Below are 19,237 nucleotides of genomic sequence, written 5' to 3' on the forward strand. Positions count from 1 at the left end.
TTGTCTGCTCTAGACTGTGGAGCAACTTACTGTTTCCTTTTCTCAAAATTCATTCCTATTGCCTGTATTGATATTTCTCACCCTTCCTAGCAGTTTGTAATTTGTTCCTTAATCCTCCTCTAACATCTATCTATCTCTCTTTCATTTCACTGACAGGTACATTCGAATGTGTCAACCACCAAGTAGATTGGTTCTTAGATTCATCTTTTGTGTGCACTTTATGTTTGGGGGCAAGATTAAATTCATGCTCAAAAGGCTTTTCTTCAGTTCTCATTCAAGCATGCCATTTTTCTGTCATTATAGGGATGATATGAATGATTGGGTTGCATGCATAAGGTTTGCAAGTGCATTTGGATGCAGATGCTTTTCCAGCTACTAATAAGATACTCTTTTTGTTGACAGGTTGGATCAGTGCTCGCATGAAACTTGCCCACGGATTACATGCCTTAACTGATACGCTGCGGCAGCCAAGTGTAACAAATGAAAACGATTTGCCTGTGCTAGAAGGTTTAACTGAAAACATCAGACGTGCTGTTATCAGGCTGAGTGACTCTAGGCTAGAAGCCGCAGATAATCATGGAACTGTTACCAGTGCTGCAAAAATTGTTAAAGCAAAAAAAAAACCTATGCCAAAATGTAAAAAAAGTGGTCCCAAGAGCAAAGCTAAATCAGCTAATCCTTCAAATTGTTCAGCTCTAGACTTAGATGGGGATAATAAAATATGGCTTGTCCCTGAAATAAAACTAACAGATATTTTTAAAACTAAAATCATAAAAACTGAAGAGTCTCAAAGTGTTTGTGCTTAAAATCTTGTTCTCATATCTCTTGTATTTGTTTCTGATTAAATTCAAATAAAGCTTTCTAATGGTGGTTTGTCTTTCTGGCTTCTTTCTTCTCTACCACTTATTTATATACTTAATAATTTACAGTTGAGTGTTGCTTTGTATTTGGTTCACTGTTCTAACTTCTGAACTTTCTCTAGGGCTTGTCTCCCATAACTGGGTACCGAATGGTGTGTTCAACGAGAAGGCACCATCGTCAGGATCTGGGCCTGGTCATTTCCCATGCCATCAGTGTGGAAAAACTTACCGTTGGAGAAGTAACCTACTTCACCACATCAGACTGCTGTGTGGAAAACAACCTCAATTCCAGTGCTCCATCTGCTCTCTTGTCTATAAATACAAAAGTGATTTGAAGAAGCACATACTTTATAAGCATCCTGAGAGGACTGTATAAGAAATATTTAAAGTAAACAAGTACTACTGTATTTTGTATTGGGTATTTCTTTCCTGACATTTCACATCATAATGCTTGTCCTTCAAATGAAAACTGTTGAAAGTTCTTTGTACTAAGCTGAGCGTTCTGTTTGAGTCAGTATGACTTATGTGTGACCCACCTCGATATTTAGCATGTAATACTCAGTAAGGAGCTCTGTCTGTACAGGCGTGGATGTTAATGTTTGACACTACCCGTGTCTCGGTTGTAGGTGAGCTGCGTCGGGGAAGCGCCGGAGGCGGTCGTCAGGGTGCTCGCGGCCCGGGCCAGTTCGCCTGCCCGCAGTGTGGCCGCCTGTACCGCTGGAAGGGCAGCCTCTTCCAGCACCTGAGGCTGGAGTGTGGCAAGGAGCCACAGCTGCAGTGCCCCGCCTGCCAGTACCGCTGCAAGCACAAGAGCGACCTGCGTCGCCACGTGCGCATGCAGCACCCTGGCTGCGACTTCCACTTGTGACCCGCTGGCGCGCAGCTACCGCGCTAGCGGCCGCTCCCCTAAGGGTAGCGTAGAGCCAGCTACTCGGGCTACGCACCCCCCGCGGCATGCTAACCCGGTCGTCTCTTCTCCCGCAGGTCGCAAGGGGCCCGGCTCGTTCCGCTGCCCGCAGTGCGGCAAGGTGTACCGCTGGAAGGGCAGCCTCTCGCAGCACATGCGGCTCGAGTGCGGCATGGAGCCCCAGTTCCTTTGCCCCGTGTCGCCCGCCTGTCGGTACCGCTCCAAGCAGCGTAGCGGCGTCACTCGCCATGTCCGCAAGCTGCACCCCGAGCTCGTCCACCACGACCTGTGATGCACCGGCCCAGGTCGGGTCCCGTTGGGTTGGGTGCCACTGGGGCGCGGGGGTTCGACTCCCTTCGGCTCGGTTGCGCCCCGCTCTGCTCCGCCCTGCCCCCACCAGTACTCATTCCCCTCTGTTTCCCAGCAGGCCCGGACGCGGACGCTTGGACTTCCCCCGCGAGTACCGACTGGGGCCAGCCTGGCGCCCAAAGCTCCCAGCTGCTGCAGCAGAGCGGGCCCGGGCGCTACGAGTGCTCGCAGTGCGGCCGGGTGTACCGCTGGAAGGGGAGCTTGTCTCAGCACCTCAAGCTGGAATGCGGCAAAGAACCCTGCTTTCAATGCCCTTTTTGCGACTACCGAGGACGTCACAAGAGTCACCTCAAGAGGCACATAATCTTTGTCCATCCGGGAAAGCCCTTCGCGATTTGACCAAAGTTTTCCTTTCCTGTGTCGCGTTGAACCCCGTGGAAGTGTCCTTTTTCTTCAACCTTTCTTTTTTCTTTCGGCGTTTTGGCCAGAAGTCACACAGTATTTTGATAATAAAATAACGTTTTTTGTCCCTTCCCAAAAGTTTTTTTTTTCCTTCTGGCCCCTCCCACGTCAATGTACTTCACAACTGCACTACCTTTTGCTTGTCTAACTCACAGCAACCCTGCCGTCTGTAATTCCCTATGTCCATTCGCTCGTCTTTCTCATGTCAGCCTTGTGTTTGCAGCACCCTTCTGGGCACCGTACCCGGCCCCTGGGTGCGCCTCTGTGCCTGGCCACGTCTTTGAGCAGGGCCCTTCTCTCGGAGTACTCGGTGCTGCAGCTGGGGGCACGCCACCTGTGTACCGCCAAGTCGGCTGCTACCCGTGCCACAAGTGCGGCAAAACGTACCGATGGAAGGGCAACCTCTCGCAGCACCTGCGCAACGAGTGCGGCAAGGCGCCCAAGTTCAAATGCCCGTATTGCCCGTATCGCAGCAAACACCGCAGTGACCTCAAAAACAAGCACATGAAGTGCAAGCACCCCGGGATGCCTTTCAGCGGCGCAGTGCCTCTCAACCCGTCTGGTGCCTAAGTTTCTGGCGTTAATGTCAAAGGGGCTTTTTAGTGAGTATGTAAAGACATGTTAACAGTGTGGCATCCCGGGGAAGTAGATTTGGGGTGTTGGAAGAATCCTGCAGTGTGTGCCCAAGTCTGACTTTGTCCTATCTCTGTGCAGGTGGCATGTGGAGGTATCGCGGCGCGCCAAACGCTGAACACCCCGCTAGCGTTCCAGGGGCAATGTTTTCGCCAAACTCGCCCGTTGCATCCCAAGACCAGGACCGCCAGGATGAGACTGTTTATCCTTGTCCAAGCTGCGACCGCAAGTTTCGCTGGAAGGGTAGCCTCAAGACTCATCTGAGACTAGAGTGTGGCAAAGAACCGTCCTTCTTCTGTCCCTTTTGTCCACATCGCACCAAGCTAAAGGGCAATTTGCGCAAGCATGTATTCAATAAACACCACGAGCGAATGGCGAGCATGGGTGACTTTTAGAGGGACTACTCAACACTGAGTCAGGTTCATGAGCCGTATGGGTGTGTTCTATCTTTAAGTATAGTTGCTGTGACCCCCAGATAGAATCTATCTGCTTACCCTTTACTTAGCCTGTCAAACCCAAACAATCACAAATAAATTACTTGTGTTACCCCAAAAATCTTCTTGCTGTAATATTATTTTTGTGCCCCATCTTTCTTTGTGAAGTATTTTCTTCAAAATCTTACACAAGCCAATGTTGTCTCAGTTACTTTCTTTGCTGGCCAGATATTAATCACACTCTTTATTTTGCAGAGGACACTACAAGTGTTAATTGCAGTCTGCTGGTGCCCAAGTTAGACTTAGAGCTTTTGATGGAAGAATCGCTGCCCAAGAAGGCACAATTTAACACGCATGGACGTGGTAAGAAGACCGTTCAAAATGAAGAAGTTCAAGTGGATCCCATTACAAATCAATTTAAATGCCGCAGATGCCAACGCCTTTACAGATATAAACGCAATTTACTGGCTCATCTACGTTGTCATCATCAACACTCAGATTAGCATATTGTCAAACCAAGCATGGGTTCAATCCTTGTGGTATATTATAATCTGTCCACTGTCTCTAAATCTTATTACCTCTTGAAAAGTGTGATATCAATCTTATTTTATTTTGTGGGTGAAATTTAACAATAGTCTCTAGTTTAATTTACTTTACACAATTCTTTTTTTCTTACAGAACTTTATTATGTTGGAGATATTGTTAATAAATGTATTTTTTCCAACAGTGAAGCCATATACATACTTATGCCTTATGAGTGTTTCTATATAAAAAAATTATGACAACAATTTATATTAATAGTTACAAATTTAGTCAACTCACAGATTTTATTTTTTCTTCAGGCTTTGCTACCGGTCAATGGGCCTCAACAAGCAATTTCCTTCAACCTCATCTCATGCAGCAGTTCAGTACACAAGGCCATGCCCATCCAATGTCTATCACTTCACAAAATTTTTCCTCCAGACCTCAAACTTATCCTTGCCACCAATGTGGAAAGGTCTATAGATGGAAACAAAGTTTAAGCCTGCATCAACGGTTGGAGTGTGGAAAGGAGCCTCAGTTTCAATGTCCCCACTGTCCTCATCGATCCAAGCAAAAAGGCAGTCTATTTAAACACATCAGCAATAAACACCCTAATTCTAGCTAAAGCAATACTAATATATTTTTATCTATATTTTGTGGATTTACTTTTTCAAGAATTAATTTTGTGTCAATTCCAATTGCTTCACATTCTGTGCCTGTGACAGCATGTAACTGGTTTGTCCTTTTACTTTTCTTTTCAATTTAAATTTGTGTACTAGTTGTGTTGTAAAGAACAATCTATTACGAGTATCATTAAACTTAGTCACTCAAAATGATGGAATTTTATTGTACCATATAGAAGGGCTATTTTTTGACAATTCTACCCATTACCTGAGTAAAAAGATTATATTAATGATTTTGCTTCATAATCTTACCTCTGCATGAATTGATTCGCTTAGGAATCTCTGTAACTAGTTTCAATACTTCTGAGTAATACTACATATTTTAGTGAGGAAATATTTTTTTATTACGATAAATAAATTGTGTGACATTCTTTACACACTTTTATGGTCACTAAGTTCTTGTGTTAGTTTGTTTTTAACACCCATTAAATTTGTTTCAGGAGGTGCTGGCGCACTGGATGGCAACAGCAGTGCTGATGGCTCCTCTTCTTCTCACCTTCCAACCTGGGCTACAATTCGCTCTCTTCTGGGTAGCCTGCCCCATCTATCAGTAACTGCCAATCCCAACGATGGTTCGAAGACAAGACCAAATATCCGTCAACAACCCTGTTCTAAGTGTTGCAATACTCCTCCTACTTTACTCATAAACACTACACTAGTAAGTCATACAGGCTTGTCGCGTACTGAGTGGAGAGTTGTATCTAGTAATTCCAAAGAGTTTTCTGCTATTGCTCAACGGTCTAACTTTTGTAAGTTTGATGAGGAACCTGACATTCAGGAAGGCACAGATCTAAATCATGGCAAATGCACATCCCTGTACAGTTTTGGAGAAAAGAGTGTTGAGGAGTGTAACAAGGACTTCATGAAGAAAAAGAAGCATACTGCTATTCAGGTCAGCACGAGCTTGACCAATGAATCTACTCAGGTACATTTTGGGGAACTTGAGGACTTGCAGTCTTGTGTCGATATTGTCCCTACTAGGAGGAATACTGCTATACGAGGGCGAGGTAGTCGAGGAAGGAGAGGTAGAGGTGGTGGGCGTCAGAGACGAGGAGCTTTCAAAGTAGATCGTCATTCAAATGATCCTCAACAGACTAGGTCTTTTAGACCACGTAAGTCAACTTGTTATCTCGAATTACCGGATGAAGTTGAAGATTATATGGATGACGAAGATGATGACAGTATTAAGAGGCATTTTTCCGAGGAGCACAAAGCAGAAGATTTTGGAAATATGTCACTCAGAAAACTGAAGAAAATGATGAGGAAGAGGTCTCAGTCAATGCAGCATACATCTTATCCTACTGAGAGAAATGAATCTACTGAGGAAATTGATATGACTCATGGAAAGAATCCTTTACTCTTAAAATTGGCAAAAAAAACTGACTCTGGAGCTGAATGGAAAGTGGAAACTGTCACGAAGAGTGAAGATCTCTCTGTGATAAAGTTTGATCCCCAGTGCCCGAATAAAGGGAAGGGTGAAACTCAGAAGATTCAAGCTGCATCATCTACCGCACCTTGCTCTCAAGTCCCAAGAGTACGTGCCAGCTCGACGGATGATTCTTTCCTGTCTGAACAGGAGCACGCATCATACCCCTGTAGTTTGTCAGACTCTGATATTGCCAGTGCTAAATCTCCAAAACTGGAAGATTTAAAAAAGGTCGCAACTGTGCCTAGTGAAAGTAAAGCAGGTATTTCTTCTCCCAGCACGAAAAGAGCAAGGGCGCCTTATTCAAAACTTCTCATGACAAAAAAGCGACAAATGTTTATGAAATCTAAGAAAAGTGGTGCTCTGTTTAGAAAAGCTCTGAAGGAGTGTTCAGAAAAATCTAAAATGAAGCTCACAACACCACTGAAAGCACCTTGCAACTCTCCTAAAGAAAATGTGATTGTCTCTGCTGCCACACCTAAGAGGGTGTCAACACCTGGGCCAACAGAGACAGAGGCACCCTCCCCAAAAGAAACACTTCCAGTGTCTCCAGCATCACCAGCTGTCAAATCAGAAGTACTTGCACCAACAATTGAGGATGTTAAACCAGTTCGTTCTGCAATTTTCACCCATGATAAAAAAAATGAAAAGAAAAGTCGCTTTAAAGAAAAGAAGAAAATAGACGACTCATCAATTTTATCACATGGAAAATTCAAATGTAATTTATGTGACAACTACTTCCAAACTTGGTTAGCTGCTAAAAAGCATTGGATAAATTTCCATCGTGTTCCTGGTGGTTCTACATCACCTTCACTGGATATATCGGGGCCTGATTTAAGTTCAAATGTTGTAGATTTACCAAATTCAGCAATCGGACTTCCCAAACCAAAGACTCCTCCTCTTCCTACCTCTCAAGCTTTGCCAATATTACCACCAGTGCCAGCTCTTCAACCTCTATCTAGTGCTCCTTATGCTGTGCCAGCACCATCGCCATCAATCTCATCTTATTCCTTTGCACCAACATTTTCCACATCACAGACCTCAACCACATATCAAGGAGCTATTGTACCAAATCCATTGGTTACATCTGCTTCTGCCCCTGAAAAAGAGCAGGAAGCTCCACTCGATCTACCTGTCCGCTTCCTTGATACAATTTAGAGAGGAACACAATTTTGGGGAAAAACAAAAGACCACAGAATATTGTTGTGGTTTTTTTAAGTTTTGCATTTAATTCTAGAGCATGGCATAATTACAACGGGGTGTATCCCATTTCTGTCTGTCTATTTCCTCTACCCTGTCTTTTTGCCCTTTCATATTTGTGGATAAAGGCCTCTTCATTTCTGTAAATATTCAACAAATTTAGATTAATCTATCTTAAATACTCTAATTTAATTTACATTAATTTACAAAAACAATTTTTTTTTTTTAATTGTCAGAACTTGCATGTGCAAGAAGAAGCTGGGGGAATCTCAAAGGGTGCTGTAACCAAACAATGGACAAAGTATTACCTAGACACAAAATATATGTAGTATAAGTAAAATTGTTTTAAAAAAATATTATTTGAATTTGTGTAATGTTTTTTCTGTGATAATTCTCTTTGATTGTGATTTTCCCCATATCTAGAGTATTACATTCTAGTTTGTTTATATTTGACTCAAAAATGTTTTACTAATAACTTAACTTAAAAAATTCTCACCTAAAATACCTTTTGGTTTTTAGAGCTTGTGTCATGCAAGTTATTGTTACCCTTATAAATGTGCCATTTTTTAGTATCTATTTTCTGTGTTTAGGTCATTGACTCTAGGATACTGTTATTCCCACCTTTAACGTTTTGAAGTGCAGATAAAAATATGTTATTGCTATGAAAGCCTTTTGCTCTCACATAGCTTCATATATAGTAGTGCCAAAACATGTATTCAAGTAGGGATGCCTCACTTCATGTATACTGTTTGTTGGGCAGTCGGTAAAGGTTCCATCATGGCTCCTCTATGCTGTTCTTTAAAAACTGGCGTTTTGCATGGAGTACTATTACAGTTGACGAAGATTTTTTTTTCTGATTTTTCGTTGAAATAGCTTGTTCTTGAATTTATTAGTGCACATGTCATATTCATACAGAAATTTTGTGCCACTGTATTTATTTATCTGTGATTTTTGATTTACCAAAATATTACTTTGAACCTTTCACCTTCGATTATAGTTAAATGTGTGTTTAATAGATGTAGAAAGTAGAGCAGTTTGATTCTATACCTCCAATATCAGTATTATACCAATATTTATCTTCCAAATTTATGATGTAGTTAGCAGTAAGGAGCTGGATAACTTTTTTCATGAAAGCAACTGAAAATATAAAAAGAAATTAAACAAATAAAGAAGCACCATCATCACTGTGCTTTTAGGATTTAAAAAAATTATGTCAGTCCTGTTATTCAGTCTGTTACTTGTATTTGTCTATGTTATCCTTCCTGGTCATTGTGCTTACTACACCCTTGCTTTTCAGAGAAAGTAATTTCTGTTGTAAAATTATCTGACCCATGGACCTTTAGGAAAATGCTAGCTAACCCACATCTACCCTAGAAAATTAATAAAATTTATGGATGTAAAGTTTTTGTTACATTTTCTTTCAGGATTACCTTTCAACTATGCTTGTTTTCACAATATCAACTGATTTTTAAAACACTCCACCTCTTGGGAGCTTTCTTCACTTTTTTGTACTAACACATTGCTCTCTGCTTGCAGCAATTACTTCATCTGCATCCCCGTGGCCACCATCTACAAAGACGATTGAGTACAATTATCCCATGAAGGAAGAACCTGTATCTTCACCCTCTCCAGGAGTGGAAGTTATTTCATGGTCTACGACTTCCTCTGGGACAATTCATCATGGCAATATGGCAGTTGAGGATTTTCTTCATCAAAGTCAACATGTCGGTTTGTCTAATCAAGGACATGCTGCAACAGGCTCAATGAACACATCTGGTTCGAGTTATGGTCCAGGTCATTTCCCTTGTGAAACTTGTGGCAAAGTTTATCGGTACAAAGGAAATCTTTCATCACACGTCCGTCTAGAGTGTGGTAAAGAGCGCCAATTTCAGTGCCCACATTGCCCTCATAAAAGTAAACAAAAAATTCACCTCATCAGGCATATTAGGAGCAAGCATCAAGGCAATCAACAGCATGCACCTCCTGTAATGGGCCTACAAAGTCACAGCCATCATCAGAATGTTCTACCTCACTCATCTCTTTCTTGGCACCCTCACATTCCACCTCCCCAAGTTATGCTGCAGGTAGCTGCTTCCACACAAGTAGGAGAGTCAGCTCTCGATCATCAGAGAGACTCCCAACAGCAGCAGCAGCAGCAGCAGCAGCAGCAACAACAACAACAACAGCAACAACAACAACAGCAGCAACAACAGCAGCAACAGCAACAGCAGCAGCAGCAGCAGCAGCAGCAGCAGCAGCAATCAGCAAACCTTATTTCAGCCTCAATATCATCACAACTACAACAACCCCAACAGTCCCTCCAGCAGCCCCACCAACAGCAGCAATCACCACAACAGCATATATTAAATCAACAGCAGCAAGGTGGCACTTCTCAGACATCCCCTCAACAGCTGCCATCACCATCTCCATATGCCCCTAATACGATCAGCAGAGCAACAACACCATGATTTGGATCTTAACATCAAAATGGAAGACATGCATTTCTCTTATTTGTCAGAATTTCCTGTAGTGATTGTTTTTAACTGTCTTCGTGCATAATTAGTTCTAATTCATAAATTTTATCTTGTTAATTTCTTTATCCTTAGCTTTACTTGAAATTTGAAAATGTGATATTATTTTAATATTAGTACTAGAATCAAGCTTGTGTTTTAGAACACGTTGTGATAGTAGCATCCCAACTGTGAATACTTCAGCTAATTAACTTACTGGTGCCTTTTCATTCATTTCATGTTTTTTGCCTCTTAGCATACTCTTCTTCACAAAATAACAAGTCTTGTTCCAGGGTTTTACCAATTTCTGTGTGTCTAAAATTTTCTACCTGCACAAATTGTATCTATTTATTCCCAATATTGCTCTCCCCTCCATGTAAGGTTACATATTAAAGAATGATGTAGTCTATAGTAATCTGTTTTTCTGTTGTAAATAATACCTTTAAAAAATTGTTCCTATTTAGTGGTGCAAAAATTGTTATTTTTGTTCTACTTACCATGAGTCCTTTAATCAAGGGAGGTAAGTAGATAGCCTTTTTTGGATCTATGTGCATGTTTAATCATTATTTCCTTTAACTGTGATCAAATAATTTATCTAATGGATCTTTGTATTTCCATTTAGAGTGGCGGCTTATGGATTCATTCTCTGCATCAAACATCCTAGACACAACGCCTGTACCTGGATCAGTGCCTAGGAAGGCTCTGTACTTCTCTCCTATTGTTCCTCAAGGACCTATTCCTGCAGTGACTGAACAAGAAAAGATTGCATATACTTGCTCACAATGTGGGAAGGTTTATCAGTATTTGCATAATCTTAAGAAGCATCAAAGGATGGAATGTGGAAAGGACCCACAATTTGCGTGCCCGCACTGTCCTCATCGTTCCTATGCTAAATGGAACCTTAATAAGCACATTCAAAGTCGTCATCAGGGGCTGTCAGTTCAGTAAAAATGTTACTTGGATGCTTGCTAAATCTAAACAGGTTGCCATGATGCGAGAGAATATGGATAAGCAACAAAGTGAACCTTCCTCCTTCCAACGATTCCCGGATTGATAGTTACATATGAAGAGAAGTGCGATAAAGCTATACATTGTTGCTTATCCATAGTCTCTCATCTCATTATATAGTTTCACCCTTTATCACCGATCATTCTGTCTCATATTTGGCCGCATGAGCTGAAGCTCAAGGCCAGTCCCCATTCATTTACATAGGAGACAGATAGAGTCTCATCTTTCTTTTGCTTGATGTACATTCTCTATTTTGCTCGTTCTTCAACCATCAACAAATCTGTTCTAAAATTTATCCCACAATGAAAAGATAGTTTTGGAGCAATAAAATGTTTATTATCTTTTTATTATAATCATGTGTTGTTAATTTCATATTAATGCAGGGTGTCCTTTATCTCTCTTTTCTTTCTTTAGAAACACTTTTTGTCCTATTTCTGACATTATTTTATTTTGTTTCTCTAGAGAACGATTGGTGGGCTCTCTCCTATTCCGTGTGCGGTATGTCTGCACAAAGTGACAGGATGAGACGTGGAGCTCAAGATCTTCGTGGGCTTGCTACAGACCCTCCCAGTACTAGCAAGAAACGGGGAAGAGAAATCTTACCTAATCAAGGACCTGGACAGTATTCATGTAGTGGGTGTGGCAAAGTGAGTGTTATTTCATACTATGTACATTCAAAAAAATTAAAAATTAAAGTACAAATTATATAGTAATGAGTATGTAATTTTTCCATTATAGGTTTACCGCTGGAAGTGTAACTTAACAACTCATGAACGCTTGGAGTGTGGCAAGGAACCTTGTTTTAAGTGTCCTGTTTGTCCTCATCGCTCCAAATTTAGGGGCAATCTATATAAGCATGTTCTGAGCAAGCATCCTGAAGTTGACGCTCAAAGTTTCAGACGAGAGCTTAATTTAAAGCAGCAACTTCTGCATAAAACAGCTGTAGAGTGACATAGTAACAGTTAACAAAATCAAAACACAAAAAACATTTAGACAACCAGATTTAAGACATCTCTATTTGCTCGTAGTGCGAAAGTGAAATATTCAATTTGTCATTTCTTTTCTTTTTGCACTAGTTAATGTAATGCTAGGCCACTCTTATTTTGTAACATTAGTGGTAGTTTATTGGTCCACCTGATGAAAGCACTTACTGACATAAATGCGGAGACTTTTACCTGAAACCAAATCTTTATGTTCCAAGAATAATAAAATTAATAAATATTTCTTTACCTATAATCAAGGAGCATTTTTTTTTAATTCATCCATAAATTTTGTTTTTAATATCACATGCAACCTTTCTTTGTCCCTTTTCTACTCTAGTACCTTGTATGTAATATGGTATGTTATTGTGTAAAGTGTTAAAAGGTTGGGAAAAAAGCGCTACATTTTTTTATCTATCTAACCTTGCAAGTCTTTTCTGTGGCAGATTCATCTTCCATGGACGCAGTATGGGGTAGTCGTAATGGTCCAGGAGGATCAGGATTGCCGTGGTGGGAGTTCCCATCAGCAATGAATTGCTCAGGTGAAAATTTGTTCACTTTAGTGCACAATTTGTTCCTTTATTGTGATTTAACATGCTTTATATTATGTTCGTCTGCCTTAGGTCCTTCTGGAGGTTCTGAAGATAATCAACAGCAGTTCAATGCCTCGCGTGGTTTATTTCCGTGTCCAAAGTGCAACAAGGTTTATCAATATAAATATACACTGGGAACTCATCTAAGGTTTGAATGTGGAAAGGAACCTCAGTTCCAATGTCCATATTGCCCCCATCGCTCAAAACTGAAAGGAAATCTGATGAAACATATTCGTAAAATACATGCTAGCATTATAGGATCTGATTGGAGGACCTCCAGAGCTGATGTCGGTGAGGCACAAAGCCACTCCCCACAGTTATCTCATGAAGATATGATGTCAAAGTGATATTAGTTAGTAGCCATCTATTTGATGTTCACAGTAACTCTAGTGCTGTCTCTATTTATTTTCATCTTTTTTGTTACTATGATTAACCTTAAGAGTCATTCATGTTAAATGGATCTTTTGTCTTAGCTTGGGTAGCTTGAAACTTTACTAACATTGTCTCATTTATTTATAATTTATTTATGAAAATATTAATATCAGTTTTATGCTTTGAAAAGTTAAAACTCTACATTAGGTTCCCTAGCTTTAAGCAATTGTGTAGAAATGAAGAGGATCAGCTTCAAAACAACTCTTCAGTGCCTTTCTAGCACATATTGTGTTATTTAAGACATAAATTGGAACGACTGTTTTAGATTTTAGATAGATTTTTTTCCTCTGTTATAAACATTCAAATAAATTTCACTTCTATTCTCATCCTTCTCTGGTTGTTCCTATCCTCAATCAAATACACACAGTACCTTAAACATAATTTTTTTTTACCGATATTTGGTCAGTATGATTTAATTTGGTTTCATATGGATGCTACCGTAGATTTTTGTGAAGGAATCTGGCAACATGAAAACCTATCACATTTTACTAACAGATTTGTTTTTCTTTCCCCACAGATTCTGCAGCATTACAAGTGGTGCTTGGGCAGCCATTTGTTGGCTCACATCATACTGCTCCAATGCACACAATTCCCCAGTTTCGCTGTCACCGCTGTCTGCGCCCTTATCGGTACAAGAATACTCTACGTAGACACCTTAATTTGGAGTGCGGAAAGGTGCCTCAGTTTCAATGCCCAATATGCCCTCATCGAACTGCCCAGCACTCCAATCTAATGAGACACCTTAGAACTAATCATGCTGATCGTATGCCAGTAGATACCAGTGCTGGTCAATTATTTGGATAATTTAGTATTTTATGGCATGTATTTGTTTCTCTGGGAGCTTAGATATTATGAATCTAAAACTGCCATCTTCAGCATGCTTCATCCCTAGTATGGATAAAGAGGGGGAAAATGTAATTGTGAATTATTCCTTTAAAACCTTGCTCAACCATGACAGTATTTTGAGGAGTAGATGCTCTGTGTGACATCAAACTCTTCATGTGAGAAAAATGTGTCCTAGTCATTAAAAAAACAAAACAAATAAAAGCTTAATAGAGCAGTTTGTAGTGATTTTTGTAAGAAGACATGTATTGAAGCCAATTTTTTCTCACTTCCATACTTGTACGAAGTACTTTTATGTTCTGAAACATGGTCCCCACCTGTCATAGAGTAGTTAAACATTCCTGACTGCAATTATATGCCATGCCACGCATTATGTGCCATTTAAGTTTTATACACGTAAAACTTCAAAAATAGATGTGAAAATAAGTTGTCACATTATTAAATACTTATGAATACCAGAAATCTTGAGAGATAAAATATGTACATCTCTTGTTCTTCTTACATTTTTCATTGCATAATTAGGCATTCTTTTTTCTAAAATATTTTGTACATTCCTTGACTTGTTTCTAGATTTTTTCATTTCAATAAGTGACAAACTGAAAGTAGCATTTCAGTTCTATATATTTTAATGGCTGTTAATATTTTTGTATCTATGGTAACCCCTTAAATAAATATATTTTTTTTTTCTCTCAAGTGTTGACTTTATTCTTCCAATTGTCATTTTATTACCACATATTTACATCATATCACTTGGAAAGATTGCTCCACTCAGATTCTTATTTTTTGTATATCTCTTTTGTAGATGCAAGTGTCCAGAAGCTTAATGGACACTTTTTGATGGAGCGCCCTGGTCCAAAGGTCAAGACAAGAAGACGCTGCACCATGTGTTACCTATCACTAAGAAAGACAATGTCTCCTAAAGATGCATCTAAAGCATGTAAACAGGCCTCCACTTTCTGCGCTACATGTCATGGACTTCCTACTTTATGTGTAACATGCTTCTATAACTCACATTGGCAAATAAGGACACGTTATGTCACATAGAGGAAAAGCAACGTTATTCTGATTTTCAGCCCAACTGTTAATTAGGGAAAAATATGTAACTTCCTTCCTGTTCCCACTTGAGAATGTGTGAATTCTAGTCTTAAGAAATTTGTGTGTGTGTGAGTGAGTGAGTGTGTGTGTGTGTGTGTGTTTTCCCCTCTTTGTTTAAAAAGTGATGAAATAAAATGGGTGACTCAAATCTGATTTTATTTTTTTTAAAGTGAATAACTTCACTCCATTTTTATTCCTTGGTGGTGAAGGAGGTCAAATACGACTGGGACTAGAGGGGAACACACCATCGTTTGGATTACTGATCCAGCCTTGTTCCAGGTCACCGCCGCAGTTCGTGGCCGCAGTTCGAGCCCGACGCCTCGGCGCTGGGTGTGCGGAACGGTTGGCGGCCCTCGCAGTACCCTTGTCCGTCGTGCGGCAAGGTGTACTCGCACAAGGAGTCCCTCTCCCGGCACGGCCGCTTCGAGTGCGGCAAGCTGCCCCAGTTCCAGTGCCCGCACTGCCCGCACCGCGCCTCGCAGCGCAGCAACCTCGTGCGGCACGTGCGCCGGTCCCACGGTAGCCCGCCGCCGCCGGGACACTTCTAGTCCGAGGAGGGAATTCCCTGAGGGGTCCTTTACTACAATTTCTTTGTTTTCCATGTTTTATCGTGACTTTTTTTAAATTATTTTTTGAAAGGGGGGGGGGGGCTTACACTGATTTTGTTTTCAGTGAAGTACCCCTCGGAATTCCCTCGCGCCGATGCCGGCCCAACAGGGCCCTACTCTGTGTCCTTTGTATCTGTGATGTTGAGATAACAGCGCTCCCGAGGGTGTCAGTATAGCTTGCGGGAGAGATCGACGGAATAAATGAGATTGTGATTCTGTGACCTTAGACAAATGACTGATTTATTAAACTTGAAATTTCCAAGCGACCTGGCGTTGTAGTTGTGCGCCCAAGGCTATCGTGCACTTGTGCTCTCTACTCGTGCTTCCGCTTATAGTGTCTCACCATGTGCGCTTTGTACATGAAGTTCAGCCCGCACGACGGGCACGCCCACTGGGGCACCTTTCCGCACTCGACCCTTATGTGGCGGGCCAGGTTCCCCTTCCACGAGTAAAACTTGCCGCACGAGGGGCACGAGTGGGAAGCAGGCTGTTGGCTGCCATCGAGAGGATCCCCACCGTGTTCAAATAAGTCTGCTGGAACCAGAGAAATAAGCACATTAGAGAATCGTTTTTACTCGTTCTTTACCACTACCTGCACCTCTTTGGTGGCAGAAGAACGAGTTTTTTCTATGTCTTAAAAATTAATTCCAGCGTCGACGCGGTTGGTAGAACAATGTAGCGATTTATGTCGAAACAATTGAGAATCCCGCGGAAAAGGTGGGGGCGGGGGGGGGGGCGAGAACATTCACATTTCTATTTCAAATCGTATACTTTTATTCGAGAACTGCAGAGCGTTATCACACGGCCACAGCTTCGATGTCGCCGTGCTCGGCCAGCTTGTGGCCGACCCTCTCCTCGTTGGTCATGAAGCTCGCGTAGCACACCTCGCAGAAGATGGGGGCGTGGCGCGCAAAGTGGTGGCGCAGCTGCGCGTGGTGGGCGAAGGAGCAGGCGCACACCGGGCAGCGGCACAGCTGCGCCTTGTGCACGTTGCGAGTGTGCGTGTTGAGGCCCGTGCTCTGCGTGAAGGCCGCGTCGCACAGCTGGCAGCGGTAGGGCTTCTCGCCCGTGTGCACGCGCATGTGCTTGGTGAGGTCGCCGGGGTACTTGAAGTAGTAGCAGCACACGGTGCACTTGTAGGGTCGGTCAGCGTTGTGCGTGCGCAGGTGCTGCACGAGCATGCGGCGCCCCAGGAAGGAGCGGTCGCAGTCCGTGCACTGGTGCAGCACCCCGTCGGCCCGGGCCCCGCCGTCCAGCGGACCCAGCGGATCTGCGGCAAAAAGCGGTGTCACAGTTAGAGCGCGCAGAGCAGAGCAGAGGGAGTGCCACGAGAGGGGGACGGAAGGAAGCCACAGGAGGCACAGTAACAACTCACACATTCAGTCAAGCTATCGCAGTTCAGTTTTATTAGCCAGTATCACTAGCTAATTGAAAACAAATAACAAAGAATTTCAAATTTTGTAAAATAGATAAACCACAAAAGACACATGTAATCATTTTTTTTTAGAATAGACATTACAATAACATGGACAAGAAACGCTTGGTGGAATTTACTTCCAGTCGACTCCCCCCCCCCCCTTTCCCCCTGCTTCTGCCTCACTCGCTGAGCTCATCTTCCTCGGAGCCGTCGGGCCCGTCCGGCTCGCTGTCGCCGCCCTCGACGCCGTGCTGGCGTCGCTCGTGCTTCCTGAGGCTGGTGGCGCGCGCGAACGACTTCTCGCAGCCCGGGTGGCCGCACTGGAAGGGCCGCTCGGCCGCGTGGCTGAGCCGGTGCCGCGCCAGGTCGCTGCGGCGGATGAAGCGCGCGCCGCACGCGGCCGCGGGGCACTTGTAGCAGCGCTCGCCGCCGTGCCGCCGCACGTGCGCGTGCAGGTGGCTGCTCTCCACGAAGCGGGCGCCGCAGCCGGGCACGGGGCACTGGAAGGGCCGCTCGCCCGAGTGGCGCCGCTCGTGCGCCGCCAGGTGCGACTTGGCCGTGAAGCGGCTGCCGCACTGCGCGCACGGGAACGGCTTCTCGCCCGTGTGCGTGCGGATGTGCTGCGTCAGGTGCGACTTGTTGGTGAAGCACGAGCCACAGGTGACGCACTTGTGCGGCCGGAACTGGTTGTGCACGCGCCGGTGGCGGCTCAGCGTGCGCTCGGCGCGGAAGCGCTTGCCGCAGTCGGCGCACTGGAACCTGCAACAAGCAGGCCGTCGTCATCGCCGCACCTTCTGCGCCTCCTGGTCGCGGCCACCACGAGCGAGCACTTACCCGCCGTCCCCGGACTCGTCGGCCGCGAGGTCCGCGAGGTCGTCCGTCGCCGCCGCCGCCAGGTGATGCGCTCCGAGCACGACGAGCACGTCCGCGTCCAGGCCGCCGCTCAGCTCCTCGTCGTCCAGGTCACCTGTCGAACCAATACATTGGTGGTCAGCGGACAGGCGAGACGAAGAGTCGGCCAGACAGAGGCGGAAGACGTGATGCAATCGTAATCAGTTCTCGAGCAAAATAATCATCACGATAATCAAGATGAATTGATTTTTATTCATCCACAACAACTTATAAGGAATGTGTTTGTCTGAAGTAGTTTTCAAAAATACACACAGACAAAAAAAAAGTCTTTGTAAGATTCTAGAAGTAAGGTATCATCTGCTAAAAACAACCGATGAAGCTACATATTTTTAAGTGATAAACTTTTACACCTTTAACAGGGCAAATAAATAAAATGGTTAAATAACAATTGTCGATAATATATTACGAGTTACTAACTTACAGGCAATTAGAAAGGCATGACACACATCCCATGTTCAATCAGATCAAAGGTACGAAGACATCGAAGAAAACAGGTGCCTGACTCCAAAAACTGTTGTCGATAATCAGTTGTTACACCTGCGGCTCGTGGGTGCGCACGTGGCGCGAGTGCGTGTGCGCCGTGCGGAACGAGGCGTCGCAGTACGGGCACTTGAAGGGGTCCTCGGCGGCGACCTGCTCCGGGTCGGACGGGTGGCGCGACGCCTGGTGCGCCTGCAGCAGGTACAGGTGCTTGAAGTTGGCGCCGCACACGCCGCAGGTCCAGGGCAGCGTGCCCTCGTGCGTGCGGCGGTGCGTGAGCAGGTGCTCGCGGCGCCGGAAGCTGCTGCCGCACGTCTCGCACTGGAAGGGCCGCTGCCCGCTGTGCGTCTGCAGGTGGCGGTTCAGGTTGTCGCGGATGGCGAAGCTGGCGGAGCACTGGCCGCACTGGTAGGGCCGGCGCACGCCGTGGCCCGCCATGTGCCGCTTGAGGTGGTGCTTCTGCATGAAGCTGGCGTTGCACTGCACGCAGCGGTACGGCCGCGCCTTGCTCGGGTCGCGCCGCGTGCGCGCGCGCGTGCGGCCCAGCCGGCCCAGCGCGAGCGGCAGCATCAGGTCGTCGTCATCTGCACAAGGAGGCCAAGAGTTAGCACGGCGCAGGAGAGATCAAGCGACGGGGTCTGCGTCTGTTGGCGTGTAGGCGTAGCCCCCGGTGGCGAGCGGTCGGAGAGGAGAGAGACCACTGCTTTAAGGGATTCTGAATGCTTTATTGCCGAGTGAAGTACATATGGCGTGAAGACCACCTCGAGGACGTTAGAGAATGCCCTTCGCTGGTCTGCACGGCCTACCTGCAAACGAAAGGAAATAAACGTGCTTGCACACATTACAGAATCTCTGTGTCTCCTAGACTGACGCCTGACGCATTCATTCAATAACCAGTTCATCGAAAGGGAGGTGTGGGTACC

At 44.2% G+C, this 19,237-nt stretch overlaps 8 protein-coding genes across 14 annotated transcripts in view; 6 read left to right on the plus strand and 2 right to left on the minus strand.

Annotated features, from left to right (window-relative positions):
• The window catches only part of LOC127749249 (longitudinals lacking protein, isoforms A/B/D/L-like), a 21,914-nt gene extending 21,044 nt beyond the window's left edge, over nt 1-870 (plus strand). For all 4 annotated transcript variants that reach the window (XM_052266657.1, XM_052266658.1, XM_052266659.1 and 1 more), the window contains exon 5: nt 403-870. In XM_052266657.1, the coding sequence (XP_052122617.1) occupies nt 403-806 (404 nt within the window). In that variant the 3' untranslated portion in view covers nt 807-870. The remainder of the gene's footprint in view (nt 1-402) is intronic.
• LOC127749245 (uncharacterized) overlaps nt 1-8,837 on the plus strand; it is a 51,344-nt gene extending 42,507 nt beyond the window's left edge. Inside the window, exon 5 of the mRNA XM_052266619.1 lies at nt 5,251-8,837. Within this exon, the coding sequence (XP_052122579.1) occupies nt 5,251-7,394 (2,144 nt within the window). The 3' untranslated portion in view covers nt 7,395-8,837. The remainder of the gene's footprint in view (nt 1-5,250) is intronic.
• The window catches only part of LOC127749252 (PAX-interacting protein 1-like), a 14,757-nt gene extending 4,396 nt beyond the window's left edge, over nt 1-10,361 (plus strand). The window contains exons 1-2 of one of the 2 annotated variants that reach the window (XM_052266678.1): nt 5,324-5,468; nt 8,973-10,361. In XM_052266678.1, the coding sequence (XP_052122638.1) occupies nt 9,035-9,904 (870 nt within the window). In that variant the 5' untranslated portion in view covers nt 5,324-5,468; nt 8,973-9,034 and the 3' untranslated portion in view covers nt 9,905-10,361. Of the gene's footprint in view, nt 1-5,323; nt 5,469-8,972 lie in introns of those variants that run through there. The other variant, XM_052266679.1, reaches the window with a different exon arrangement.
• On the plus strand, nt 10,323-11,307 carry LOC113216016 (zinc finger Y-chromosomal protein 2). The gene is made up of 2 exons (XM_026435701.2): nt 10,323-10,466; nt 10,569-11,307. Exons 1-2 carry the CDS (start codon nt 10,445-10,447, stop codon nt 10,892-10,894), a joined length of 348 nt encoding a protein of 115 aa, XP_026291486.1. The 5' UTR covers nt 10,323-10,444; the 3' UTR covers nt 10,895-11,307.
• Nucleotides 11,308-11,454: 147 nt separating this feature from the next.
• On the plus strand, nt 11,455-11,905 carry LOC113216361 (longitudinals lacking protein-like). The gene is made up of 2 exons (XM_052266595.1): nt 11,455-11,601; nt 11,693-11,905. The coding sequence occupies exons 1-2, from the start codon at nt 11,455-11,457 to the stop codon at nt 11,903-11,905; spliced, it is 360 nt and encodes a 119-aa protein (XP_052122555.1).
• A 486-nt stretch (nt 11,906-12,391) lies between these two features.
• On the plus strand, nt 12,392-13,763 carry LOC127749239 (zinc finger X-chromosomal protein-like). The gene is made up of 3 exons (XM_052266596.1): nt 12,392-12,476; nt 12,558-12,818; nt 13,477-13,763. The coding sequence occupies exons 1-3, from the start codon at nt 12,392-12,394 to the stop codon at nt 13,761-13,763; spliced, it is 633 nt and encodes a 210-aa protein (XP_052122556.1).
• Nucleotides 13,764-16,287: 2,524 nt separating this feature from the next.
• LOC113215902 (longitudinals lacking protein) overlaps nt 16,288-19,237 on the minus strand; it is a 129,848-nt gene continuing 126,898 nt past the window's right edge. The window contains exons 5-7 of one of the 2 annotated variants that reach the window (XM_052266644.1): nt 17,757-17,889; nt 17,106-17,681; nt 16,557-16,775 (exon numbers count right to left, since the gene is read on the minus strand). In XM_052266644.1, the coding sequence (XP_052122604.1) occupies nt 16,652-16,775; nt 17,106-17,681; nt 17,757-17,889 (833 nt within the window). In that variant the 3' untranslated portion in view covers nt 16,557-16,651. Of the gene's footprint in view, nt 16,776-17,105; nt 17,682-17,756; nt 17,890-19,237 lie in introns of both variants that reach the window. The other variant, XM_052266646.1, reaches the window with a different exon arrangement.
• The window catches only part of LOC113215930 (zinc finger protein 572-like), a 2,625-nt gene continuing 1,394 nt past the window's right edge, over nt 18,007-19,237 (minus strand). Inside the window, exon 2 of one of the 2 annotated variants that reach the window (XM_026435603.2) lies at nt 18,007-18,898. In XM_026435603.2, the coding sequence (XP_026291388.1) occupies nt 18,366-18,884 (519 nt within the window). In that variant the 5' untranslated portion in view covers nt 18,885-18,898 and the 3' untranslated portion in view covers nt 18,007-18,365. Of the gene's footprint in view, nt 19,121-19,237 lie in introns of both variants that reach the window. The other variant, XM_026435596.2, reaches the window with a different exon arrangement.

The sequence above is a fragment of the Frankliniella occidentalis genome, unplaced genomic scaffold, assembly GCF_000697945.3.
Source record: "Frankliniella occidentalis isolate FOCC.00 unplaced genomic scaffold, Focc_3.1 Scaffold41, whole genome shotgun sequence".
NCBI lineage: Eukaryota > Metazoa > Arthropoda > Insecta > Thysanoptera > Thripidae > Frankliniella > Frankliniella occidentalis.